The following is a 27,661-nucleotide window of genomic DNA, read 5'->3' as shown; positions in this document are numbered from 1 at the left end:
CCTGAATCTAAAATAAAACTAGGCAAGGCGTGGTGGCTCACGCCTATAATCCCAGCACTTTGGGAGGCCGAAGCAGGTGGATCACTTGAGCTCAGGAATTTGAGGCCAGCCTGGGCAACATGGCAAAACTCCATCTCTAATAAAAATACAAAAAACTAGCCAGGCGTGGCAGTGCTCGCCTATAATCCCAGCTGCTCGGGAGGCTGAGGTGGGGGGGTCATCTGAGTCCGGGAGGTCAAGGCTGCAGTGACCTGAGATTGTGCCACTGCACTCCAGCCTCGGCAACTGGGGTCTCAAAAAAAAAAAAAAAAAAAAAGCCCAAGAGGTACTATTAATTCCATTTGGCAGATGAGGGACCTCAAGTTCAGAAAGGTTAAGTTACTTGCCAAGTAGCTAACTGCACTCACGTGTCACTTAACAGGGCTACATTTGGAGAAACTAGGCAATTTCATTTTTGTGTGAACATCAGAGTGCCCTTACACAAATCTAGATGGTAGAGCCCACTACACAGCAGAGCCCTACGGCCTAGCCTACTGCTCCTAGGCTACAAACCTACAGTGTGTTACTGTACTGAGTAATGTAGGCAACTGTAACAGAAGGGTGTATCTAAACATAGCTAAACAGGAAAGGTACAATAAAACATGGTATTATAAGCTCAATGGACCCACTACTGGATATATGGCCCATTGTTTACTGAAACATTGCCATTAAGTGGTGCATGACTGGAATAACAGAGTCAATTAGTAGCAGAGCTAGGTCTCAAACCTAGGATTCATATTTATTTTGCCATTTCCCCATTGTCTCAACTCCCTGTTCTCACTCTTCAGGTCAGAAAAATTCCGGGCTGGGCCTGGTGGCTCACGCCTATAATCTCAGCACTTTGGCAGGCTGAGGCGGGCAGATCACCTGAGTTCAGGAGAACGAGACCAGCCTGGCCAACATGGTGAAACCCCATCTCTACTAAAATTACAAAAATTAGCCGGGTGTGGTGACACACACCTGTAATCCCAGCTATACTCAGGAGGCTGAGGCACGAGAACCACTTGAATCCCGGAGACGAGGGTTGCAGTGAGCAGAGATTGCATCACTGCACTCCAGCCTGGGTGACCGAGACTCTGTCTCAAAAAAAAAAAAAAAAAAAAAAAAAAATCCCGAAGTGACATTCCCCTGAACGGCAAACGAACTTAGAATCAAAGGTCTGTTTGGTTTATGGTCTAGTGGTTCCTTCTATTACACGACAACTTTAATTTCTGAAAATCATTAGTCCAATGTGTACAATTTAGAAATCTGACCCTAAAGTTTAGTTAATAAACTTTCAAAGTAAAATTCAATAGAAAAAAAAGGAATGTCACAAAAATATCATTTTACTAGCAATCATACATTTGAGGCTGCTTAAGCTAGAATCACCAAGCCCTGTCAATTCCACTTCCTCCACAGCTCCTGGATAATGACTATACTAGATCTACTCCAATTCTCCACACTGCACCCAGAGGCATCATTCGAAAGTGCAAATCTGATCATGTCATCTCCTGGCTTAGTACTCTCCAACATACAAAAGGCTGTGTTCAAATTCTTCAAGTTTATAAGGCTCTTAAAATTCTAGCCCCGCTCCATCTCTCATCGTTTCCCCTCCCTTCACCTCTGCCTGCCTGACTTCTGTTTATCTTTCATATCTCAGCTTCAGAGATCACAGGCCTCCTAGAAGCCTTGCCGAACTGCCTCCAACCAAGGCTAAAATAAAAAATCTCCTTCTATACATGTCACCAAATCCGTCTGGGTGCTGAGGTGAAGGGATTTTATAAACTGCCTGGAAGTCACAGAATCTTAGGCCCATAGAGTATCTGAGACATCCAGTTTAACCCTTCTGTAATGCAGAACTTCCTAGTCAAATGTCCTTGCCTCCACTCCCCTTAACAAATCAGACTTTTCTTACTGTAGGTGTGCAGTGTGCAGCTAAGGGTTAGCATGGCAGACTGGATTGCACATTCCAAAGTGTGCCAGGACCGTCGCCTGTTCAGCTCCTGTGCTTCTCCAAGCCCATGGACTACTCTGCCAGCTAAGAGTGCCTCTGCATGCCTTACACCTAGGCCACTCTAATGATATGATTTACGGCGAACACCTATTCTTTTCTGCCTGAGACTCGGGTCCGTCCTGTATTTGTCTGACCTCTGAGGGGTCTGTCTGGAGAGGGCTGGAGACTGACTAGCTGATCAGTTATGCAAGTGTTTCAGGCTTACACTGCTGAATGAAAGAATGAGTTAAGTGAGTTACCAAGCTTTTCTGCTTTTAATTTTTGAAACTCTCTTGCAGTGCACTCCCTCTCATGTCCACTGACCTTTCTCTCTCTTACCTAGACTACTTTAAGTCTTAACTGCCTCTAGGCACCCATCATTTTCATGTTTAAAATCATTCTTGGCACAAGTTTTCCATGATTTGCACCACACCTACTATTCCATCTTCATCTACCTCTTTTCTGTCATTTGCACCTTCACCCCCAGATATGCCGAGATACGGAATTCACCAGGCAGTCCTCTTTGAACCCTGCATGCACTATTCTTTCTTGGTTGCTCTTCCTATTTGTTTGGTAAACTTACTCTTCTCAAGGTAAGTCTTTTTCACCTTTCTAGACCTACCACACCTGCAGTTATTCCTGACTCAATGCTCCTAAGGAACTTGGTATTATTAAACTATTATAAATATTAACTTTGATATTACCTATTATATTGTACTAAAGCTGCTGACATACTTTCGTTCACAATGAACAATTCCAGGGCAAGTAATTTTACGTATATACATACATACATACATTCAACTGTAGGCATGTATGTACATTGTGTCTATGTATTCCAGGTGCTAACATAGCCTTGGAAAGCAGAAGATACTCGATTAATATTTGCTGGGTGAATGGATAATACTAAATAAGATGAAAATGGCATTTCTAAAAAAAATTTAATTGCTGAAAAGACAATACTGTTAAATCCATATGACTTACACATAGCAATAAGCTATATAAAGAAATGTGTCCATATATAAGGAATTGATAGAAATAAAATTATGGGCCAGGTGCAGTAGTTCACACCTGTAATCGCAGCACTTTGGGAGACCAAGGCAGATGGATCACCTGAGGTCAGGAGTTTGAGACCAGCCTGGCCAGCATGATGAAACCCTGTCTCTACTAAAAATACAAAAATTAGCCGGGCATGGTGGCTCAGGCCTGTAATCCCAGCTACTCGGGAGGCTGAGGTAGGAGAACTGCTTGAACCCGGGAGCAGAGTTTTCAGTGAGCTGAGATCATGCCACTACATTCCAGCCTGGGTGACGGAATGGGACCCTGGTAGAAGTTTTAAATGTCCTAAGAACATATCAAATTAAATCCAGTAAATGTTAATAAGTGTAATAATATAAGAATAAAATCACTTAGAAAAATTTAAAAAGCCAAAGAGAAAATAACTTTTAAACATGTATCATCTGATCTCTTCTTTATAAAACAGAGTAGAGGTAAATTTTGCTTTTCATCTGAAAGTCTCTTATTGTAACTAAGAGTTAATAAAAACTTTTTTTAAATGAGGAAAAGTTCTAAGATAATTTGGCTTTGAAAACACATTTAAAATAAAATAAAGGCCTAAATCTAGTATTCTGCAGGTGTGTGTGTGTTTTTTTTTTTTTTTTTTTTTTTTTTTTTGGTAAGATGTATCTTTTGTACCATGTTTGCTGGAGTTTTGATCCAAAGATGTGTTCACAGAAATGCTGTCCACTGTCGTCCACTTCCTTAGTCTTGACTGTGGCTCTTTAATACTGTTCATATCCATATTTACATTCAAGTTTGAGTTCAAGCCTGAAAAATTAAAAAACAAAACAAAACCTTAGAAAATACAGCACATTTTCTTTCTAGTAGCACAACTTCTATTTCCTAGAAAAACATTTAACTAATGTTTTCAAACCATGTAACTGTTAATACTATAATTTAGTTATACGTAGAAAATATTTCTCCATAACATTTTGATGATTTTAAAACTCCTTGGCAAAATAAGAGGGAGAAAAGTTTTAAGGAAGCCAGATGTATAAGTTTACTTGGAATAAAATGTATCTGTTTAGCTATTTCCCAAGTGTACCTATGCATGAAGATCTGTGGTCACTTTCAGTTGCTATCTTTTGCTTGCAAATTCTAAAGTAAAAATGTCCTGTACTAGCAATTACACCTAGGCGGGGGACAAATATATCTTAAGGCACAATTTACTTGACCTTTGCTGATGAGGCCCCTCAGACTTGGATATTCTCTTGGAACAAGAATGGAAATTTCAACCTTCGATACAGTGGTTAGAAAACTATTAAGCTAGTTTTTCTTAAAAGAGTAATCTAGGGACTATTAATATTAGAATCACCTAAAATGCTTGTTTAAAAATGAAGACTTTCCAGTGGGAGCCAGAATCTTTGTTTCACAATTCCCAAGAGGTTCTTATTCTAAAGTTCCAAATTAAATTGTTTTAAATTCTCTGGTCTGATGAGTCCATGTGATGTTAAGGTCTGTCAAACCTGAAAACTTTAATAATACAAATTCTCTAATACCATGCATATTTTTGCAGAGAGCAATTAAATTTGCTACTCTTGGACCCATCAATCGGATCAGGAGTTGACAATTTTTTTCTGCAGAGGTTCAGCTGGTATCTCAGGCTCTGTGGGCCACATGGTCCCGGTGTCTCCATGCAACTCTGCTGGTGCAGCACGAAAGCAGCCACAGACCCCAGGTTAGAGAAAATGTGGCTGTGTCCAACAAAACCTTACAACAGCAGGCAGTGGGCCAAATTCGGCCAACAGGCCATAGCCTGTTGCCGAACTTAGATAACTGTATTGGTATTTGCATGGGCTAAGCAGACTTTCTTAATCAAGAAGTATCCCTCACTGAGAAGCTGGCCAGGGCAGGAAATTCTATACTTAGAACTTATGTGGCCAATTTATATGTCAAGTGTGTAGTCAAACAGGAAGAGCCAGCTCCCTTCACTGATGAGACAGAAACTTCTCCCTGTACTTGGGTATCATTCTTTTACTACTAACTGTTGTCTCTGACATCACCTGGCCACCACTAAATGGCTTCTTCAGTATTCACCCACAGTAGTAACTGACAAGGGAACTGTTTTTGGAAATGCACAGAGATCACTAACAATCCTAAGGACTCAAAGTGCAGTTTATGTCCCAGGTGAGATCTGTGGTAATACCAGGCTGAGCCAAACCAGTTCAGTCACAGAGTGAGGCAGCAGCAGGGGCAACAGCATGCCCCAGCCTCTGCCCACAGCCCAGAACAACTAGTTAACTGATGGTCTTCAAACACTCTGGCTAACAACCAGCAAAGCTGGTTTACAAGAAACCACTGTATAGGAAAAGAGAGAGAAAAAAAGCAAAATAAACAGGGCATGAACAATCAATGGTTAAAATATAATCAAGGGCACAAGAAAAAAAGAGACCTAGGAAAGAAACAACATATAAGCTCAAAATCTCTACCCAGTGAATAAAAGCCTGGAGATAACATAGAAAAAAGAGTGGGTGGGTGTGGGGAGTTGCATGTATAAGAAAGACAATCTCCTTTCTTACCTCCATTTTTTAATTTATATCAGTAATCATTTATACATACTTAGACAGTAGTAAAAACTTCAAGTTCTGAGAGCTAGCAAATGTGACTGTGACCATCCCCAGCTGTTTCACCAAAACAGCACTGCTCAAAAATTCTCTGGTGTACTGTTTCTAATAAGAACATCAGCCTTCCCACCCTTAATATCCTACTTAAGATTAAGACAGCTAGTCCTTTAAAAAGTGAAATGTTTCCTTTATTCTAATGCACTTTAAACGAGTGTGGAGTTTTTGAAATAGTGTGATTTTGAAGGCTGGGCATGGTGGCTCATGCCTGTAATCCCAACACTTTGGGAGGCCAAGGCAGGCAGATCACCTGAGGTCAGGAGTTCCAGACCCGCCCGGCCAACATGGTGAAACCCCAAATATACTAAAAATACAAAGATTAGCTGGGCGTGGTGGTGCACGCCTGTAATCCCAGCTACTCAGGAAGCTGAGGTGCGAGAATCGCTTGAACCCGGGAGGCAGAGGTTGCAGTGAGCCAGGATCTCACCACTGCACTCCACCCTGGGTGACAGAGCAAGACTCTGTCCTAAAAAAAAAAAAAAAAAAAAGAAAAAAGAAAAGAAAAATTGTGATTTTCTTGAGGAGAGAGACCTTCCCTGAACGTGGAGCAGGTTAAAACTAGGAGAGGGGATGGCAACTCTCTGAGAGGGAACAGCTAAGAGATCAAAGTAGCTTTCATGAAGAAACAGAGCTGTAAGGGTACGTGTGAAGGAGGCATGCCTGTGATACCTAAGCACAAGTCCAATACTTGGGCCAAGGAGAAACCCACCTATAGGGAAGTTGCTGAAAGCATTTATTGGTGATGGCCCTTTTTGCAGCTCAGGTGTAGTGTGGGGCATGACATTGTCAAGGAAAGACTTCATGGCTGGCTGATGGAGTGGCTGCTGCTGAGATGGTGGAGTCTGCTGCTTCACCAACAGGTTTGGATCAAGTTGACGAGATTGTTGCATCATTTGCTGCTGCACGCTAAGAGGTCGACCCTTAAAACATTGAAATGATTGGAAAAAATTACTGGGGGAAAACGTCTTTACAGAAAACTACATATTCCTCTCCATTTTCGAATTCACTTTCTTCTCAGCAGAAAGGTGAATAATCACTGTATAATGTTCACATAACTCATGGGCAACCAGCAGACTTAATGAAAAACATACTGCATTACATCTTAGTAAGACTGTTTTAAGAAAGACATTTCTAAATCTCTTGCTACAATGGAGATAAGCAGAGTTTATTAACACAAAGACAGCATTGCGAGTTGCAGGGCGGGCTCTACCTGCTGGTCTTGCTGCGGCCGGTTCCCAGAAGGCACGCTTCTCTGACTCTGCGCCCTTTGCTGCTGCGCTAACAATCGCTAGACGAAAGATGGTGAAAAGGTTGTTACTATCACACCATTACAAAGTGTGTGCTTCCAAATGACGACAGCAGATGGACCTACAGATGCACGACGTGATCTAGCCAATGCCAACATGTCTAGCATTATCTAGTACCATCTCTTCCTTGGACTCTCTGGTTTCTAGTCACTGCTGAAATTCAGTCTTTAGTTCAATCTAAACTTTCACTTCAACAGAGAAACTTTTCCTAATCATCCTACTAACGCTAGCACCCTAGACTTGGCTGAGGTCTCCTCTCACAGCATTCTGCACTTCTTCAAGACATTCTTCACAAACGTTCACGATCTGTCTCCCCCGATAGACTGTAAGCTCCATGAGGACTATGACTACACCTGTTTTGTTTAGTGCACTATGTCCCGCACAGAGTCTAGTGTTTGGCATACAGTAGATGCTCCATAAATGTGTACTAAGAAAGACTATGACTCTGCTTACCTGTAACTGGGAGATCTGAGAAAGCTGGTTTAGCTGGGATAGCTGGTTCAGCATGGCTACCTGTTGAGGGCCAAAGAGTGGATTCAGGCCACCGTTGTTTGGTGCATACTTCAGCAATGAAACTGGAACCTTAGGATCACAACGGTAAGTTAATGATCTTGATAAAATAACTCACACTAACTACACGTACTGTGTGTTTTCAGTTGTCAATAGAGCAGTTAAATTTGTGGACTATTCATTGGGGGTTATAGTCTTTGTCTCTGTCTTACTAACTAACCACTCACTTACACTTTTTCGTCGGTTAAGTAAAAGATGACAGAGGTGCATCTTAAACTAGCCAATTTTACTTTGCTTTTGTCCTACTCTCAAAAATGTCTTAAAGAAGAAAATGCTAAATTTTGGATTTAAATTATCCTTGACTTTTCCTTCCTACAACCTTTTGTAATAGTTAATTCAAAACTAGCTGAATCTCAAAGATGCCAATAAATATGATAATGCTTAGTTAGCCATTTTATTCAAATACAAAATCATGCAAGATCCTTTTTGCAGGTAAACATGAGAATGTAAGGAAAGCTTATTTACCTGAGGGGAGAGTAATGGAGGAGGCACTTGAGCACGGAGATTAGGCTGAGATGAACTAAGAGGTTGTGCTGGAGGCTGCTGCATGCCCCGGGGTTGTGCTGCTGTGTTTCCAACACCAAACATACTGGGATTGCCATTCTATAAAAACAAATAGCAACAAGTAACAGTGGGATTCTTTAGGGACAAACATCTCATTACCACACTGTACTATGATTTAAACACAGTAACTACATGTAAGAGAGATCTTATTACTAATACAAATCATTCAACTGAGAGCCTAAAATACACATCTGGACTTACCTGTCTAACAGAATTCAAGTTTTGCATACCCAGCCCTGCTATGGAGCCAAGGGCCTGGTTAGGTAGTGCACTATTTGAAGGGGGAAGCTTCATGCTTTGACTGGACATAAACTGCATGTTTTGGGATTCATCTGCTACAATGCCATCCTGATTGGACAGACAGAAAGATGTGCAACACCAGCCAAGCAAACAAGTGGAAGGGAGAAATCATTGCAGGAACAGAAGAGAAGTCACATGACATTCCAGCATCAACAGGAAACAGGTAGAAAACAGAAGAGATCAGATTAGTGTTAATTCTAGAGCACACAAAAAGAGCCAAACATATTTCATGGGATTAAGAAGAAAAATATAAATGCAACCTCTATGCTAAATTGAGACATAAAAAGACAGTGAACTTCAAAATCCAGTAATAAGATTTGGTAGTGGACTGTAACACTTTATACTATATAAAAGGTTTTAAAATATTAGTGTGAAAATTACGCTATGAAGTGTACTGGTTTATCAAGTCAGAGGTAAAAGTAAAAAACCTTACCTTATCAAAATAAGGATTGCGCTCCATGGAAGACTCTTTGGAAATCTGAGGCCGAGAACCAGGGCCTTTCCCGACCGTTCGATTGTAATCACCAATATTTAGGCTATGTTTATCTATCTCCATTCGTTTGTCTTGTAACATTCCTAATAAAGGCAGGAGACTGTTATCAAACAGGAAGACAACCCAATTGGTTTCAGATAAATTTACAACAAAAGCAAAACACTCACTTTCCAAACTGAAATGACTTCAGCCAAGACAAGGGTATGTGAAAAATACACTTGCATTTCATACATTTTGCATTCCTCACAAGTGAAGTCGCAATTAGGAGATACTGTTATTTTACTAAAATAATTAACTTGAAATAGACTAGTAAACAGAAGGTGGCTGGCTGATAACCTCACTTTTTTTTTCTTTTTTATTTTAGACAGTCTCGCTTTGTGGCCCAGGCTGGAGTGCAGTGGTGGGATCTCGGCTCACTGCAACCTCCACCTCCTAGATTCAAGCAATTCTCATGCCTCAGCCTCTCGAGTAGCTGGGATTACAGGAGTGTACCACTACACCTGGCTATTTTTTGTATTATTAGTAGAGATGTAGGTTTCTCCATGTTGGCCAGGCTGGTCTTGAACTCCTGACCTCAAGTGATCCGGCCGCTTCGGCCTCCCAAAGTGCTAGGATTACAGGTATGAGCCACTAGGCCTGGCCTCGTTTTAAAAGGACTCTTAGGCTACATAACTTAAGGCACCTTTAGCCATCTCTAATCTGCTGAGTTTTATAATACAGGTAAGTTTCCGTTAACAAGTAATAAAAACAATCAACACCCACTGTGATAAACCACCATTTAATAAATGCTTGGTTTATGTCAGTCGCCATTATAAGTGCTTTTTCTTTTCTTTTTTTTTTTTTTTTTTTTTGAGAAGGGGTCTCACTCTGTAGCCCAGGCTAGAGTGCAGTGGTGTGATCTTGGTTCACTGGAACCTCTGCCTCCCGGGTTCAAGCAATCCTCCTGCCTCAGCCTCCTGAGCAGCTGGGATTACAGGCACCCACCCCCACACCCAGCTAATTTTTTTATTTTCAGTAGAGACAGGGTTTCCCCATGTTGGCCACGCTGGTCTCAAACTCCTGACCTCAGGTAATCTGCCTGCCTTGGCCTCCCAAAGTGCTGGATTTACAGACGTGAGCCACCGCACCTGGCCTATGAATGCTTTATGTGTACTAATTTAATGTTTGTAACTCTACTGTTATGGCCCTTTTAGCAGATGAGGAAACTGGACACCAGACAGGGTAACATCTTCCCCTCTCTTAGGCTTTGCTCTGCCTGCTCCTCTCCTCATTCTGACTGCTCTGCAATAAAAAATGATCTTCTCTCCTGGAAACTTTTTTCCTGCAAAATCTTTGCTGGATATAGCCAGCTCCAGCCCAAAAGCTACTGCTCTATTTCAACAAATCTTTTAAAAGTGGACAATGCTCTCTACCACCCATTCTCACCATCTGTCCATTCTGGTTTCTCTTCCTCTATCCATGCTGAGCTCACCTCGGGTGCTTCTTCAATGCTGGGATACTCTGCGGCTGACAAAGTAGACTCAGGGTCTCAGTCTTTTGACTCTCTCTGTAAACTTGCTTTCCTTAGACTTCATTCACTATCAGGGTATCAGCAATCACTCCCATTCAAGTGATGCCCAAATATAAACATGTAGCTTAGACTTCACAACTTAGATCAGTCCCATATTTTTACCTGCCTGCTAAAGCACATCCACTTCGATGTCCCATTGTCACTTTTTTTTTTTTTTTGAGACAGTGTCTGGCTCTGCTGCCCAGGCTGGAGCGTAGTGGCGCAATCTTGGCTCACTGCAGCCTGTGCCTCCCCGGCCCAGGCAATCCTCTCACCTCAGCTTCCTGAGTAGCTGGGCCCAGAGGCATGTACCACCACCCCCAGCTAATTTTTGCATTTTTTTGTAGAGACAAGGCTTCACCATGTTGCCCAAGCGGTCTCCAACTCCTGACCTCAAGTGATCTGTCCACCTTGGCCTCCTGAAGTGCTGGGATCACAGTCATGAGCCACTGTGCCCGGCCTCATTGTCACCGTTAACACAGGTTTTCATCTCCCTATTCCTCATTCTCGACGTTTTCTCAATCTTCAAATCTCATCCATCATTTCTTTGCAACTGCTGTTCTTTGAGATGTCTGCCACCACCATAATACTTACCTTTACTACTCTCATTCCAGGTAAGTGGAAAAGGAAAACAATTCTTAAAGTAGCTAAGAAGTACTGTTCCAGTCATGAATCTGGTATTTAAAAAATCCACCTTTCACACTTGTTTAAGAGCCCTCTCTTGAATGTCAATAATCCTTACCACAGCTCCCTCCTCTGTTCTCTCTCCCAGTTAAGATGTCATAATTCACTGATAACAACTAAGCTAGCCATTGTGAACTCTTTCCCCCACTCTCTTCATCTAATCCTGTAATCCTGTAACCAATTCCAACCAGTTCTCCTAAGTCTCTCTCCAAGCTGTTCCTTCTTGATAACTCACATTATTTTTGCCTATGCAAATACCTTTTGAAAGAGTAGTAGCGGCTGAGCACGGTGGCTAACACTTGTAATCTCAGCGCTTTGGGAGGCCGAGGCAGGCAGGAGTTTGCGACCAGTTTGGCCAACATGGTGAAACCCTGTCTCTACTAAAAATACAAAAAATTAGCTGGGCGTGGAGGCAGGAGAATCGCTTGAACCCGGGAGGCAGAGGTTGCAGTGAGCCGAGATTGTGCCACTGCACTCCAGCCTCAGTGAGACTCCATCTCAAAAAAAAAAAAAAAAAAAAAAGAAAAGAAAGAGAGTAGCATGTTACATTTTTTCCACAAACCATTCTCCAACACTTCTGCATCCCTTTAAAAAGAAACTCAAATGTGGCAATCTCCCCTCAGTCCACCAGTCCTCCAGTAAGGTCCATTAGTTACCAATGACTACCCCTGAGCCCCACTGTAAAATCCATTCCCTGACAATCAGTTTTTTCTTTTCAAAACTCTGTACTCACTTAGCGTCTGAAAAATTATTCTATTCTAACTTGTCCCACTTCTACTTAGGATCACTCCCCTAAATGCCATTATTCCCCAGGACTGTCTTCGGTCCATTATCCTCCAACTCTCTCTAGTCAAACTATTCCTATAGCTTACACTATCATCCACATCTAATTAATTACACTTCATATCTCCAGCCCCATCTATTCTGAGCTTCACATCCAGATTTTCGACTGTTTACTGGACCAGATGGTTTTCAGAGCACCTTCAAACGCAGTATCTATCAAGCCTGCTATTCCTGTATTTCTTAACTCAAATAATGACCATTTATTGATTTATTGTCTCTCAGCTCCAAATTCACCCTTTTTGACTGCTCTATGAAAATATATCTGGACTCTTTACATTTTTTCCTTAGCCAGCTGGTACTGAGGCTTTGTCAGAAGAGGGAGCTCGAGAGACAGGGCAAGAGGAAGGGTATTGCTTCCTGGGCCAGCATGTGGACTTGGTAGGCATGGGCAGCCCTTGCAGCTTCTCCATTGCCTGGTGGGTCAGCAGCACTCCGTGGGAGCTTCTCCCAGCATTCCCCTCCCTCTTACATCACAGTTGTGCTGCAGTGTCTCCGGTGAGATACCTATCCATGAATGCCTTTTCCCAGGACCCTAGAGGGCAAATTTCCCACAAGTTCCACCAGCACGACATCATAGCAACTTCTGTGCCATTCAGTGAGCCATGAAGGAGGCAGAAACTTGTCCTAACAGGAAAAGGTTCACATTCTGGACACAGATTTTTGTTGCCTGTAAAGCTTCTGTTATCCACAGCCTCACAGGATGCCTTCTCCACTATCGGCACTCTTCACAGCCATCATGTCTTACTGAGGAGCTCATGTCACAGCAGAGGAAATACAGGACTGTGTTCATGCCCATGGAATTAACTGGTCTTACCATGTATGCCATTGCCTGAAAGTAGCTAACCAAATTAATAGGCTTACTAAAGAATCAGTTACAAAGCAAGTTGGGAGACAACATCCTAAAAAGGTGGGCATCTGTTGTAGGAGGATGCGGTATGTGTCTCTCCAATTACTAGAATTTGTAAGTTGTGAGAATCAAAAGGTGAAAGTGTGAGCGGCTTCTCTCACAATTATACCTAATGAGCCACTTACAGAACACTCACTTTCTGTTCTGACAAGTGCTGATTTAGACAACTTAGTCCTTGAGAGAGAAAACGCTTCCAACAAAAACCACAACAATGGCTCCACTGCCCTGGAAGATGAAGACTGCTACAGGGACATTCTGCACTCCTTGAGATATGAACTAGCAGGCAAACAAACAAACAAACAAACAAAACTAGTCTACTGGCTGGGGTAACTGATGTGATTATGAAATGAAGGCAGTGAAGACTGTCTGGAACCCAGGGGATTCTCTGGGATGCTTCTTAGTATTTCCATACCCAGTAGTGAAGGCCAATGAAAAACAATGGCAACCATAAAAGGCAAGGACAACTGGGGGCTCAGATCCTTTGGGAATGAAGGTTTGGATTACTTAACTCCACTAAAGAACCGAGAGCAGCTGAGATTCAACCTGAAAGTGAGTTAAGTACAGAATAGGCAGTGAAGGGAGGAAGGCACAGATACCAATGATGGCTTAACGAGCAATTACAGAAATAACAATGGTAGTAGATTTGCATATTTTCTATTGTTTCTCATATGGATGTGTTAATTTGTATAGGCCAAGCATTTTTTTTCCTGTTTTTACCTTATTCACAAGTTATTACATGTTAGGTTTTATAATTCAGTCTTTAGGTAACAAACTGTGACTGAACTTCTGGGGTGATTATATAGCCAGTGATGAATACAATGACCCTTGGGGCTGTTCATCTCCTCAGTTTAGAGAGAGGATGAACACTTCTTCACTTGCAAGAAAGAAAGCTGTATCTTGTTAAGCAGAAATACAGAGTTGCGTTGCCATTGTACTGGACAAATGCGTGCAGAAGAGTACATATGGAAGGTGAGTAGTCAAAGGGTTGAGATGATCTGTGCGGATTACTGACTTATTTCCTCTAGCTCCAATTTTACCCTTTTGGATTGCTCTGTGAAAAAAAAATGGACTTAGGCCCTTTATAGGTTTTTTTCCTTCGCCAGCTAGCACTGACATTTTGTAAATAGAAGGTGCAAGAGGAGAGGTTTGGTTTCTTAGTTCTGGTCTGCTGTCTCCTGCAGCACAGCAGCTTTGCCAGCAACAAGGCACCTACAATGCTCACCTCGCCAGTGGTTGGCAGCATCTACCAGCATGCCCTCTGGTAGCTCCGTAGCGAGTGCCTCCCATGAGACACCTCTCCTGTGCCCTGCCTTCACTGGTAATTTAGAGGGTGGATTTCCTGCACTCCTACTGGCATGGCACCATAATGAGAGGAAGGGGGTTCTTTCTTGGGCATGCTATGTCAGTCCTCACTGAGTTACTTCCCCTTGTATCTGCTACTGCTACTCCAATTCCTTGTTAAAGTCTTGTATATTACATTTTTCCTGTTAGCAAATTACTGCGTAGTTTCTCCTGACTGGACTCAGATTAACACAATACCAACTACTAAACTGTCCAGGTAAGTTTCCATCACACTCTCTCCCTCATCCTGCCTAACAAATTGGTTCAAACTGGTTATCAATTTTTGTTGATTCCAAGTCCTATGTCTCCATGGAATTAGATTATTTCCATCTACTGTCTTGGTTTGGAGCTTTGAAATAATTACCGGCTACCGCAACAACTATCTACTGGTTTTGCTATCTTTAGTATCTTTTCTCTATCTCCTGCTGCCAATGTTTTCTATCCTATTTTCAATCTATAATCAAGATGATTTTTCTAAAACATAAATCCAAACCATGTCATTCCCTTGCTTCACTTTAATCCCATATTCTAAGAATAAAGTTCAAATTCCCAAGCTCTTCATGACTCAGCACCAACCTTGTTTTCTAGCATCTTTATCCAGGTGATCTTTCACTACCACCACCACGGCTGCCCCCACCAAAATTGTTTTTCTTGACTCATTCTATGGAATGACTTGCCATTCCTCCAGTATAGTTTTAAGAGTCTGTCACACATCTAGGCCCTTCTACATGCTGTTCCCTAATCAAGAAGACTATACCCTCCAATCTGAGTAACTCCCTCTTGGCAGGATTATGTGTAAAGTAATCAGACTAATATCACCACTGATCTGCACAGTGGTCCTGCACTTTCAAGGCACATGCACTCATTTAACCACAGCATGTGTATGTCTATTGGAGAGCACAGCCTCCCCTGTCCTGATCTACGTCAGGGCTCTTTCAGTAGAATCATGTCATGGATGTGTGTGTCCCTCAATGAGGAATATAAACAGATTCAATTTTCTCTCACCTCCAGAAAGGTCCACCTTATTGCTTTGTACATTTTCCTCTGGTGAGTCTCTCTGAAGAAAGAAAATGCAGCATGTTAGCAGACCTTAATTTATCAATGAAAACAAATAAAAAATGAATTTTACAGTGTTTCATTATCTGTGAAATTCAAGTGGATCATAAAGCTTCATTTTTCACTGCCTAATGTAATTTTTAAAATGTTTTAAAATAAGACATGTGATTGAAGTTTTTAGCTAAAGCCATAAAAATGAAGGTTTGGAGGCCGATTTTACTCTAACATCAAGTACATTCCTAAGGACTCGAAGATGAAAAATAATTCTTAAAAAGAGTGAAATCAAGATAAATCATGGACCACCATTAAAAGAGGAAGGAGCTGCTAAGAAAACATACTTACCGAAAAACTGATATTTGAAAACTGTTTAACAAATGGATTTATCCACGCTTCTTCTTGTTTGTTTCCACCTTTCATCATTCCCTTTGTAAAATAAAAGAGTAGAAAAGATGCCATGGCCATCTCTGTTTATCTGGGTATAGTGACGGATTAATAAAACTTAAGACAATCCCCAATTCTCATTTATAGCCAATAATTTCTCCTCCAATCAACTCTTATCAGAGTTGTTAATAATTAAAAATCAACTTATTTGATTTTCAACTTCCTTTGCTCCAGTCCTCTGGTATAGCTGTAATGTACAGAGAAATCTCTAAAGGCAAGCAGTCAGAAGGAAAAGACGGAAGCAAAAGGCCTCGATGACCCACAAATATGAAAACAGGGCCTCTGAGTAACGGAGAACTGTAAGATTAGTTATAATTTAGATTTCTGGAATTCTCACTCCAAACCAAAGTAAAAAAATAGTGACTAGGTTCTAAGGTTAGTCCAAAGAAGCCAACTTAACCCCTAATTTAATTATGCTATATGCATCCTACTGAAAAAACACCATGTGTTTTCCACATGAAAAAGTATTTTAAAATTTCAATTTGTGTTGCCAAGAACACAACATCTCTAGCAGAAGTTGAACCTGGGATTCCTCCTGCTTAGGGCTGGCTCTCTGCGGCTGGTTGGGGTATGGGTGGTACGCAAACTCCATTGAGACATGAGTTAAGAGGATGGAGGGTCTGTGATTAGCAGTCTGGTAGACAAGGAGGCTGGAAGCCATAGAGACCTATGTCTCATTATGGTCTCACTGGACCATTCTCAGTCTGTTGCCTTCATTACCCTTTCCCATTGCTACTGTCCATTCCTTCTGACTGTGGAACAGAACACAGCTTCACAACTTCCCCCCAAATGCAGGTCTCTGAAGCAAGCATCTAACTCTCTCCGCAGATTCTGAAGTTGGCTTTGATCCCTTTTCCTTTCACCCCATCCATCCCCATACCTAACTAGTTGCCAAGTTCTTCTGTCCTTTCTATTCTGACTGAAATGCCTCTCAAATTAGTCCCTTTCACTATATATCCATTCTTATTTCCCAACTCAAGCCCTCCTTTCTAGCTTGAATTAACGCAGATGCTCTCTGAGATCCCTAACTGTGGTCTCCCCCTGCACCAATTTATATTTCATACTATCGCTTATTAGCTTTCTTTTAAAATTAGTAATTTAAAAACCCCACTGATGTTGTTTTCTACTCAATTTCGTTGGTTCCATATTTTACACAAAATAAAGTTCAAATTCCTTGGCATGCTATTGAAGACAATACAATCTGCCTTAACTACAGAGCCAGATCTCTTGTCACTTCTTCCTAAAAATTCTACATTTTGGTTATGTTGGGCTACTATCTTCCTTAACACATCCCATCCCAAGCATCTTCCAAATTCAAGCTGACACTTCTATGAAGCTCTCCTAATGCCCCATACTAGACTGTGAGCTCCCGAAAGGTGAAACTCATATCTTAGTGTATTTGAATCCCCAGCACCAAGCACAGTACCTGGCACACAGCAGAGGCTAAATAAATGTTTGCAGTTGCTTTCTAAAGATTTTTACTAGTAGAAACAAAGGAGAAAGAGTAAAAAGGCTACACACCCTTTCCCTTCTCCTTTTTTTGCCACTCAGACCCTGTAAGGAAAGACAAAGTCACAAAACAGCATGGTCCAGTGGGAAGAACATGGGGTTTGGAATTGGAAGACCTAAACTTAAGTCCTTACTCTGTCACTTACTAGTTACCGCAACTTTGGGCAAGTCACCACCTTTTCCAGTCTCAAATTCATCAGTGTCCTATCTTAGATGGTTGTGAGGATCAAATGACTTATGTAAAACATGTAAAAGCACTTCATAAGCTATATGGCAAGGCAATAGGCAAATTCAGCCAAATGAAAAATTTTAAAAATGAAAATGGCAGGTCCTAGACTTAGAATCCCAGGATTAAAAGTGAGGAACCTTGGCAGTTACCCAGTCCAGCTATCCACTGGTATCTGACTTCTAAGGTCCCTCAAAAGGTAATCATTCTCAAGTAGGGTGGGTTAGGATGTTATGTTAGAACCACCTGGGGGACTGGGCACGTATTTTGAAAATGGTCCCCAGGAGGATCTGACAGCAGCCCCCAGTGCCACCTCTTAAGAACCAGTGCTCTAAATCAGTGCTTCCCAAACCTGGCTCTGCATCAGAGACATTTGAGGAGCTTCTTTAGGATAAGAAACTTGGTCCAATTTCCAAAACTTCAGTAGACCTGAGGTACAGGAAGCTGCATTTTTAACAAATGCCATGGGATTTCGATGTACAGCCAGCTTTAGGAATATGATTTGTCCACACATAAAAGCAAAACCAAGCTCAGATCATTCCTAGGGATTTTTGTCACAGGACCTTTTGGGATGGGATAGGGACAAACATGACAGGTGAATAAGGAGGATGGTGACTCTGGGTAAGCAGGTGGCGGGGGACTCCAGGTGAGGAAATGAAATGGGAGATGAACTGGCAGTGGGATGGAAAGAGTCAACATGGAGATTTGCCCTCCTCTTCATCCTCACCACTGCAGGCACCACCCTAGGATGAGGGGTTGTCCCAGGCAGCACTGGTGGAGGGGGAGGAAGAGAGAAATCCCAAGCTGTAGCAGTGGGGAGAAAGGAAGTTCCTGTGGTCTTTCTTATGTTTCTCTAGGTGGCTGCCCATACAAGTGGCTATACCTAAGGTGGGGGCTGCCTGGACTGTACTGACCGCCAGAAACGGGCAGGCGAAAAGTTAATTTTCTGTGGGTAAACTACCTTTGGAATTTAAAGTTTCAAGGGCTTTGCCCTTGAAATGTTTACCTTCGATGACATTTTCTTTGTATATGGTGGCCAATTTAAAGATGAGTTAAGCTCTTGAGATGAATTACTATTCCACATTCCAATCTCCACATCCTCTTCCTCTTCCCAGCCAGTGGGGCGATTTCCAGGCAATGGCATATCATCACCACACCAGCCATCTTGCATAGATTTTGGCCCTGATTGTGAATTTGTGATATAAAGAGAAACATACTTTAATAAAAGAATTCCTTCTGGAGAATAAGTATATATTAAAAATTGGGTAGAGAACCTAAGAAAACACACACGCGCACACTTACTTCCCTTCCTGCATCTGCACAGAAGGAAAGTTATGTTTTATACTGAGCTAAACGTTCCATGAAAAATAATATACTCTTATTTAAAAATTTAATAAAACTCCTCCATGCCTTTAACAAATCATAGTTCTTGAACATGGACAATGGTAGCACTCTTGTTTGTACCCACTTAATAATCTGCATAGTGACGCACAGGACAAAGAAGATGAATGAAATTTGAAAGAATTAATTTTTATATATATTTTTAGGGAGAATGGCCAGAGAGTATTCAAAGCCTTAAGCAGAAAGCGTCTTATCTTCACACATGGCCCTTGGGATTCCTACAGGGTATCCTGTACACAACCTATGGGATAATGACAATGTTAATTTCAATCTTGGGTCTTTTCTGAACTATGCTAATTTTAACTTTCAGGGAATCATCTGACAGTCTGAATATGTGTCCTCATGGCTACACTAGTTGGCCTCTCAGGCTGGATGGCATGAAAGTTGCTAGTAGACTCTTCCTAGATAACCTAATTTGGTAAAATATAGATTTGATGAAGTATATGCAAATGAATAGTTACAGTTCTAAGAAATATGAGAAAAGAGGAAAATTCAGAAAGAGAATAAACCACGTTACAAAATCAAAGAGCAAAATACTGAACATCATCTATCATATTATATGAATATATTATAGATAACATAGAAACCTCATCTAATTATTTAATTATAGTCAGTGAGTGATCGCCACTGCTACATAACAGCTACCAGGCATTGTCAATAACTTACCAGATTTGCTTAATGCTTGTGGACCAACAGAGCTGGAGCCCCACGTGGATGTGCTGGATGCCGCAGCAATGGGTTCCCCCCAGCTGGGACCACTGTCTATGGGCTTACCCCATGCTGAAGTACCATTATCCACAGTTGTGGCTGGAGTAGAAGGCTCCCCCCAGGGCTCACCCCAGCCTTTAGAAAGTGTGGGAAAAGAAGTCATCAGCATAGAAGGTAAGGAGGTGCAGTGGAATAAGGGACAATAAAGAAAACTTAGGGACCAAGGATGAAGAATTTCACGTTTATGTACTGAATAATGATACTGTGATAGGCAAAAAGATGGTATCTGTTTTATGTTAAAAAAAGACAAACTATTTCCCATTAATATAAGGTGAGAATTTTTTTAACTTTTTTCATAATTACCCTCTAGACCTAGAGCTGATTTTTGCATAGTTATGGAAAACCACTCTCCTTTGAGCATCAATTTAATTCCTGAAAAAGTCAAGTCATTCTAAACCAAACCTTGTAAATTGGAGCAGGTGATAAGCTGGGTGACAGTGTATGTATAACATTTGTACCAGCTGGGTACAGTGGCTGATGCCTGTAATCCCAGCACTTTGGGAGGCTGAGGCAGGTGGATCACCTGAGGTCAGGATTTTGAGACTAGCCTAGGCAACATGGCAAAACCTGGTCTCTACTAAAAATACAAAGATTAGCTGGGCGTGGTGGCACACACCTGTAGTCCCAGCTACTCAGGAGGCTGAGACAGGAGAATTGCTTGAACCTGGGGGGTGGAGGCTGCAGTGAGCCGAGATCATGCCACTGCACTTCAGCCTGGGTGACGGAGAAAGCCTCCGTCTCCAAAAAAAAAAAAAAAATTGTGCCACAAGTGTACCCCTTCCACACCACCTACACTGGAAAAACAATTTACTACCCAGCTAACAATAACGGGTCACCTACTTTTTACATATGCTGAACAATGCTTATTTTAAAATCTGAAGTATTAGGCTGAGGTTGTCCAAAGCAAAAAAAAAAAAAAAAAAAAAAAGCCATAAACGTTTCATTAAAAAAAATCAAAGCCAACAGGCTTCATCTTAGATACATACTTCTTCCTTTTAAGAATCAAACCTAAGTTAATACAACAAACTATACTTAGACTAAAAAAAAAAATTAAGCGCCAAAAAGTTAGCTCATGAAAGCACTCCCATATCCACTTCCAATGAGACTATTAAGTCAATAAAACTTTTATTAACAAAGACAATGTAGCCAATCACACTTAATGAAAATGTTGTTGGGAAAATTTGCAGAGATAGGAATTAGTTCATTATTAGAGAGGAAAGTAAGGATATACTAGAAAGGTACTGTCAAATGTTTTAAATACACAAACATATATACTGTATCTAAGTAGAGCTGGATTTCTCACCTACTTAAAAAAAAAAAATCCCTTCTAAAGCCAAATATACAACCTAATGTTTAGAGAGTACTGTATTTATGAGATACTTGTTTTATTTCTGGAGATATTTTAGTCAAATAATAAAACCACAAGTTAAGGCCTAACTCAAAAACAACTTGGAGAAGTGTACAGCATTCCCACTTGACCGCCTTTGTCCAATTCGCCTTCTGTTGCATTTCTAATAGAGAATGAAGTGTGCAGGACTCAAACAACACTGCCAAAAGTGGAGCTCTGTTCTCTGGTGGTAAACATCACCCCTATAATTTTCTTCAAGCTGCTTCTGGATTACAGTAAGAACAGCCTTTGTGTGCATATCCAAGTACTTTGTTATACAAATCTTATAATAACAGTAAGTTAAAACAAGGCTTGATTTCATAAAATAGAAACTTACCAGAGCCACTGCTTGCCTCTTTGTTTGAGATGGCACTTGCCGGCGTTAGCAGCTGATGTACCTGTGCTTGCTGGTCTGAACGGCTGTTGCCATTTGGGACGTTTTTGTTCCACATGTTCACATTTTTGTAGTTGTATTTGCTTGGATCTCCCCAAGCTGAAGTTCCATCATCAATCTCCATTTTGCGACGTATAGATTCTGGGGATGGTTCCTCCCAGCCTGTGGGTTCTTCTTCTTTTGCTGGGGCTGGTATAGGTCCCCCCAGCCAGCCTGTACCAGGAGGTTTGCCTGTAGCTGGTGGGATTCCCCAAGATCCAACAATGTCTTGTTGCTTGTTCCAGTCTGGAGAGCTGACTGGCTTTGACGAATCTCCCCAACCTAGAGACTGATTAGACTTTGGAGGGTCTCCCCATCCCTGGGAAGGAGTAGGTTTAGAAGATTCATCCCATCCTGATGAATTATTTGGATTTATGTTGTTTCCCCAAGTGAAAGAACTAGTTTTACCAAGTTCGTTCCAACCGGAAACGGACCTGTCACTGTCACTACCTCCTGAGCTGGATTTCTTATTGGCCTCACCCCAATGGTTACTCCTTGAAGTTTCTCCCCAGTTATCACTGGCAGAAACAGACCACCCTTGGCTTGATTTTTGTCCATCACCCCATCCCTGTTTATTCTTTTGCGAGTCATTCCATGCAGCCTTCTCCTCTTTGCAATTCCCCCACTGATTGCTCTTGACCATTCCTGTAGCAGCAGAATCATCTTCCCACCCCCCCTGGCAGTTTGAGCCTTTGGAATCTCCCCACCTCAGAGCAGGTTTGGGATCGCCCCACCCTGATACAGATGAGGTATCATTACCATTAGGGCTAGTCTTATCTATACATGCCCCTGAGTTAAAAGTCTGTGTTGCAGAGCTTCCCCAGGCCTCTGTCCCATTGTCAGTCTTTCGTTCCCCTCTAGGTGACGTTTCTGTATCCCAGGCAGTATTCTGCTTAATAGGAGTCTGTCCCCAACCAGAGTTGGACAGGACACGTGGATCTAAGTCAGTTCTGTTTACAATGCTTTGGAGTAATGTGTGCTGATCAATTTTTCTTCTGTCTCTACTCTGACTTTCCCCAGTTCCTTTTTCCTCAAGGCGTCCAGTGCTTTCTGTACTACCATCGCTCTCCACTGTACCTCCTGTTTTGGCCCACACACTGCTTTGCTCATTTGTCTGAGATGTGGCAGAACCCTGATCCTCTTCCTCAGTAGATTTCCATCCATTTGTAAACGTCTTACCATTGCCATTTGCACTGTCATTGGAATGCTGATTGCTAGGCAGTTTGTTCCACTCAACGCTGGGTAAATTAGTGCCAGTGTTTTGTGCAGGGGTTCCCCATCCTCTTCGACTTCCTCCAGAATTTGCGCCATTTCCGCTTCCCCATGATGTACTCTGGGAGTTTGCTGCACCAGATTCCCACACACCACCTCCTTTGTTTGTGTTAACTTGAAAGTTAGTGCCCATAGGACCATTTACGCCAGGCTGCATTAGAGTTGCATTCACAGTGTCACCATTAGCTTGGCCATTAGGGCCTGAACATTTGTCTCCAGAGTAATTAGAACCATAGGCACCCCATGTAGTACCATAAGAGCCTCCACTTTTTGACTCTCCATTGCTAAGGTGAGAAAGGGAAGTGCCATTCATACCTGATGGAGCCTGCATCTGAGGATGATTCATTGTGCTCACACGCCAGGCCCCTGTGTTACTACCAGGCAGCTCATTATTCTGCACTGAACCGGAGTTTGGTAAACTAGAGGTCATAAAGTTAGTAGTGTTATTTGGTCCAGTCATTTCAGTGGTAATATTTTGAGGTTGACCACTGAATGAAACCTTCTGTGTACCACTTACTTCAGATTCACAAGTTTCCTGAAGGCTTCCCCAGGTACCATGGGTAGAACCACCACTCACTTTAGAGTTAATACTCTGATTGTTAGGCATCTGGCCTATAGTACTGCACTGAATATTAATGCCAGAACTACCACTCCCTACAGGCCCTTTTAGGGCAAGTCCATTGTTGTCTAATACTGGCCAGGCACCATGGTTGCTAGCTGAATTCAAAGTGCTTGGATTTAACCCTCCATTTGATGAAGAACTTACAGTGCCCCAAGCATTCATTCTATTGTTGCTACTTTCAGATTTGCTTTCAGGAGCATCCACAGAGACCTGACATGTGCTTATTATGGCTCCATGGGAAAAACCCCATGGCCCAGTACTACTTCCATGGCCCACATTATTGCTGCTGCTACCAACTACAAACTTGTTTTGGGAACCAAGTCCAGTGCTATTCCGAAGGCCATCTTTTTCACCACCTGTGTTCCCTGAAGCCATGATAGTGATGTTTCTCTCTGATTCAGAACTGGAGGCAGAATCAGCATCCATACATTCTGAAGCCAACTCCGGATCACTGCCAGGGGCTGAGGGCCATGCTTCTTTTTCCGACAAGTCACTTACTACAGCATTCTTACAGTTTGTGCTAGAATCACTTGTAGAAGACACAGGTCCCCGCTGGGAATTTTCATAATGGGATCCTGAAGTACTGTGGTTTATATCTAGGATAAAGGAGAAGTACAACTATTTATAAAGTGTTAGGCCATTTCAAAATGATACTAAAATCTAAGAAAAATGACGAATATGTTATAAATATATGTGGCTCCTCAATTTAACAAGCTATGATCCTTGGCAGAATGGTGACAAGAGCACTGGTTATCTTCTAGCCACCAACTTTCTATGTTCAACTGATACTATCCTAAGATCCTAGAGGACATAACAGCCCCTTGATAAATACTTGCTGAATGAATACATTGTTAACGTATCGGTAAATAAAAGAATTTTGGGCTGGGCGTGGTGGCTCACGCTTGTAATCCCAGCACTCTGGAAGGCCAAGGTGGGCGGATCACGAGGTCAGGAGATCGAGAACATCCTGGCTAACATGGTGAAACCCCATCTCTACTAAAAATACAAAAAATTACCCGGGCATGGTGGTGGGCGCCTGTAGTCCCAGCTACTCGGGAGGCTGAGGCAGGAGAATGGCATGAACCCGGGAGGCGGAGCTTGCAGTGAGCGGAGATAGTGCCACTGCACTCCAGCCTGGGTGACAGAGCGAGACTCCGTCTCAAAAAAAAAAAAAAGAATTTTGGAGTCAAGAAGGTCTAGGAGGCAGCTACGCATTAGGATAACGGAACAACCCAGGCATAGAAGCCTGACATGGAAGGACGGGTAAGGAGAAGTGAATAGCCAAAATTTGATAAAATGTATCAGAAATATTTTTCCACCCTCTGTTTTCTAGTATAGCTTTTCTGCACAACTGTTTTGGGTATTGTAACAAGTTTATAAAAATTTATAAGAATGGTAAGAATTGGAAAGCTTTTATCATTACATTCTATTTCATTACTGTCCATATTCAACCTGAAATATTACAGCCAAGTAACAGTATTTTCAGTTCAACTTCCTCTCATAAAATTTTCTTAATTTACCTTCCTAACCACATTTATATAAAAGAACAGAAAAGTAATGGTTAATTATGTTGAAGATCACAGAATTATTATGATCTCAAAAAATCAAATGCTGACACTGGAGACGTTTAATGACCAGTCATACAATCCTATAATCTTGGACTTCCTGCTATGTATTACTATTTAGTTATTTTACCACAGGTAGGGCAGTTCTAGTGCTTCTGAATAGTTCCCCAGATTCTTAACTCTCACTTGGCTTAAGGATCTGGTAGGCAGACACTCCTCAGGGCCATTAACCTGCATAAGCCACGTGCATTTTGACTGTCTTGAGGAGGTACATTATATTGCAGTTTTCTACTAGAGTACCAATCAGAATCACACGTAGTGCTTTTAAATATACATGTTCAAGGCAATGTCCCAGACCTAATGAGCCAACCTTCAGGGGTTGTAGGCCTAGGAGATAAAAAGAAGTCACTATTAAGGTGATTTGCTAAAATGGAAAATCAGATTCAATTTGCATCATTTGCTCTCAAAGCACAATCATTAAGAAGTAAAAGATGATGAGCTGGAAACAGTCTGGAAAAGTGACTGGAGAGAGACCGGAAATGATATAAATTCATCAAATAATATACTTCAAAGTTCCATAAGTGACTCTAATTTCCACTCCCTGTTTAAGAATCATTTCTTTAATGATTCCTAAAGCTGCCAAAGAAGATTTGCCATCTTTCAGTGCCCATAAGGAGAATTTCTCATGAAATAAAGGGTAACAATAAGTCAGTCTCATTGGGTGTAAGCAAACCAACACACTAACATCTGCACCAGCACCATCAACAAATGTTTGGCATTCAGTACTATGTCTGACAACTTTGTGTGCACTTTTATCACTGAATCCTTAGAGCCACACTAGAGGATAGGTATTACCTTCACTTGCAGATGACAAAACTGAGGTTCACAGGTTAATTTATGGAAAATTAAGTGAGAAAGGCAGGATTCATCAGAATCCTTCATAAAGCAAGGTGCCTAAGAATGTAGATAGGACTCTAGAAACACCAAGATTCAAGTCTGGACTCTGTTATGACCAAATCTGCAAAACCAGAATATAAACAATACTTCTTAACCTGGTTCTTTTGTTAATTTTATCATCATATGTAAAGCATTAAGCTGAGTGCTGGCTGCAAATAAGTGCCTCGTTAGGGTCAATTTGATGTAGTGATTAACAGCACAGATTGGGTAGCCAGAATGCCTGGGTTTAAGAGGCACTCTACCATTTACTAGCTGTGTGACCACGGCAAGATCCTCAATCTCTGTGCCTAGTTTCATCTCTAAAGTAGAAACAGTATTAGTACCAGGCTGGGCGCAGTGGCTTATGCCTGTAATCTCAACACTTTGGGAGGCCAAGGCAAGGGGATCACGAGGTCTGGAGTTCGAGACCATCCTGGCCAACATGGTGAAACCCTGTCTCTACTAAAAATACAAAAAATGAGCCGGACGTGGTGGCGGGCGCCTGCAGTCCCAGCTACTCAGGAGGCTGAGGCAGAATTGCTTAAACCGCGGAAGCAGAGGCTGTTGCAGTGAGCCGAGATGGCGCCACTGCACTCCAGCCTGGCGACACAGCGAGACTCCATCTCAAAAAACAAAAACAACAACAAAAACGAAACAGTATTAGTACCAATCTCACACAACTGTGGTGCAGATTATTAAAAGTACTCTACTGGCCAGGCGTGATGGCTCACGCCTGTAATCCCAGCACTTTAGGGGGCCGAGGCGGGAGGATCACGAAGTCAGCAGATCAAGACCATCCTGGCTAACACGGAGAAAGCCCATCTCTACAAAAAAATTAGCTGGGCGTGGTGGTGGGTGCCTGCAGTCCCAGCTACTCGGGAGGCTGAGGCAGAATGGCATGAAACTGGGAAGCAGAGCTTGCAGTGAGCCAAGATCGCGCCACTGCACTCCAGCCTGGGCAACAAAGCAAGACTCCGTCTCAAAAAACAAAACAAAACAAAACAACAACAACAACAAAAAAAAACAAAAAAGGACTCTGAACTATATCTGATCCATATTAGGTGCTTAATAAATGAGGGCCATTATTATCATTGATAAATGCATGCTAATGATTATCATCTTTTAGTCCTATCTCCAAAGCATGTTTTTCATTCCACCATGTCTCCCTTATAAAGAACAAAATGAGAAATCATATAACTTCCTTACTTAAAATTTCCACTTAGATATCTTTAGCAGAATCTTCAGATTCCAGATTTACACTCCAACAGAGTATAAATTGCTCTCCTCCCAAACGGGGCAAAAACTGCTTCTTTACAAGTTTTTCTCATCTCAGTAAGTTTCCTAAAACCTAGAATTTATCTTTTATTCCTCCCTGTGCACAGCAAATCCAAAACATCATCAAGTCCAAAATCCATACATCTTTTTTCCAAATCTAAGACAGTCCAGCCCTTGTCACTGTCTTTTCCTGGACTACTAAAAACGTATTTCTGCTGCCACTATTTGCGTGCGTTAAGTGTGTGTGGCCACTTTCATAAGGCACGAGTAAAAAAACAAGATTGGGCATCGAAAACAAAACTACCCAAATGGAAAATAAAGAAATGGATCCAGAATTCAAGAGTGAAACACCAGAAGCATTCCCATAATGACAAGAAAAAGACAAAAATACTTGTCATCAATACTATTTGGTCCAGTTTTAGAAGTAGTAACTGATAAAATATGACTCAAAAATGAGAGGTAAAAATAATAGAATAGAGGCAAAAAAGATCAACATGAAAAAACAATTTCCTTTCTAGATGCCA

At 41.7% G+C, this 27,661-nt stretch overlaps 1 protein-coding gene across 22 annotated transcripts in view; it reads right to left on the bottom strand.

The window, feature by feature from the left end:
- TNRC6A (trinucleotide repeat containing adaptor 6A) overlaps positions 1–27,661 on the bottom strand; it is a 218,311-nt gene that overhangs the window by 13,140 nt on the left and 177,510 nt on the right. For 10 of the 22 annotated variants that reach the window (XM_055365508.2, XM_019012404.3, XM_031002608.3 and 7 more), the window contains 13 exons: positions 21,372–23,957; positions 19,546–19,722; positions 18,485–18,660; positions 17,265–17,297; positions 15,645–15,725; positions 15,252–15,303; positions 8,863–9,005; positions 8,331–8,477; positions 8,031–8,168; positions 7,449–7,577; positions 6,899–6,976; positions 6,398–6,608; positions 3,704–3,835 (listed from right to left, as the gene is read on the bottom strand). In XM_055365508.2, coding sequence (XP_055221483.2) covers positions 3,704–3,835; positions 6,398–6,608; positions 6,899–6,976; positions 7,449–7,577; positions 8,031–8,168; positions 8,331–8,477; positions 8,863–9,005; positions 15,252–15,303; positions 15,645–15,725; positions 17,265–17,297; positions 18,485–18,660; positions 19,546–19,722; positions 21,372–23,957 — 4,083 coding nt within the window. The remainder of the gene's footprint in view (positions 1–3,703; positions 3,836–6,397; positions 6,609–6,898; positions 6,977–7,448; positions 7,578–8,030; positions 8,169–8,330; positions 8,478–8,862; positions 9,006–15,251; positions 15,304–15,644; positions 15,726–17,264; positions 17,298–18,484; positions 18,661–19,545; positions 19,723–21,371; positions 23,958–27,661) is intronic. The other 12 variants (XM_055365511.2, XM_031002610.3, XM_055365512.2 and 9 more) reach the window with 9 other exon arrangements.

The sequence above is a fragment of the Gorilla gorilla genome, chromosome 18 (assembly GCF_029281585.2).
Source record: "Gorilla gorilla gorilla isolate KB3781 chromosome 18, NHGRI_mGorGor1-v2.1_pri, whole genome shotgun sequence".
Lineage (NCBI taxonomy): Eukaryota > Metazoa > Chordata > Mammalia > Primates > Hominidae > Gorilla > Gorilla gorilla.
The sequence above is the reverse complement of the archived record's forward strand: the minus strand, read 5'-3'. Positions and strand labels throughout refer to the sequence as shown.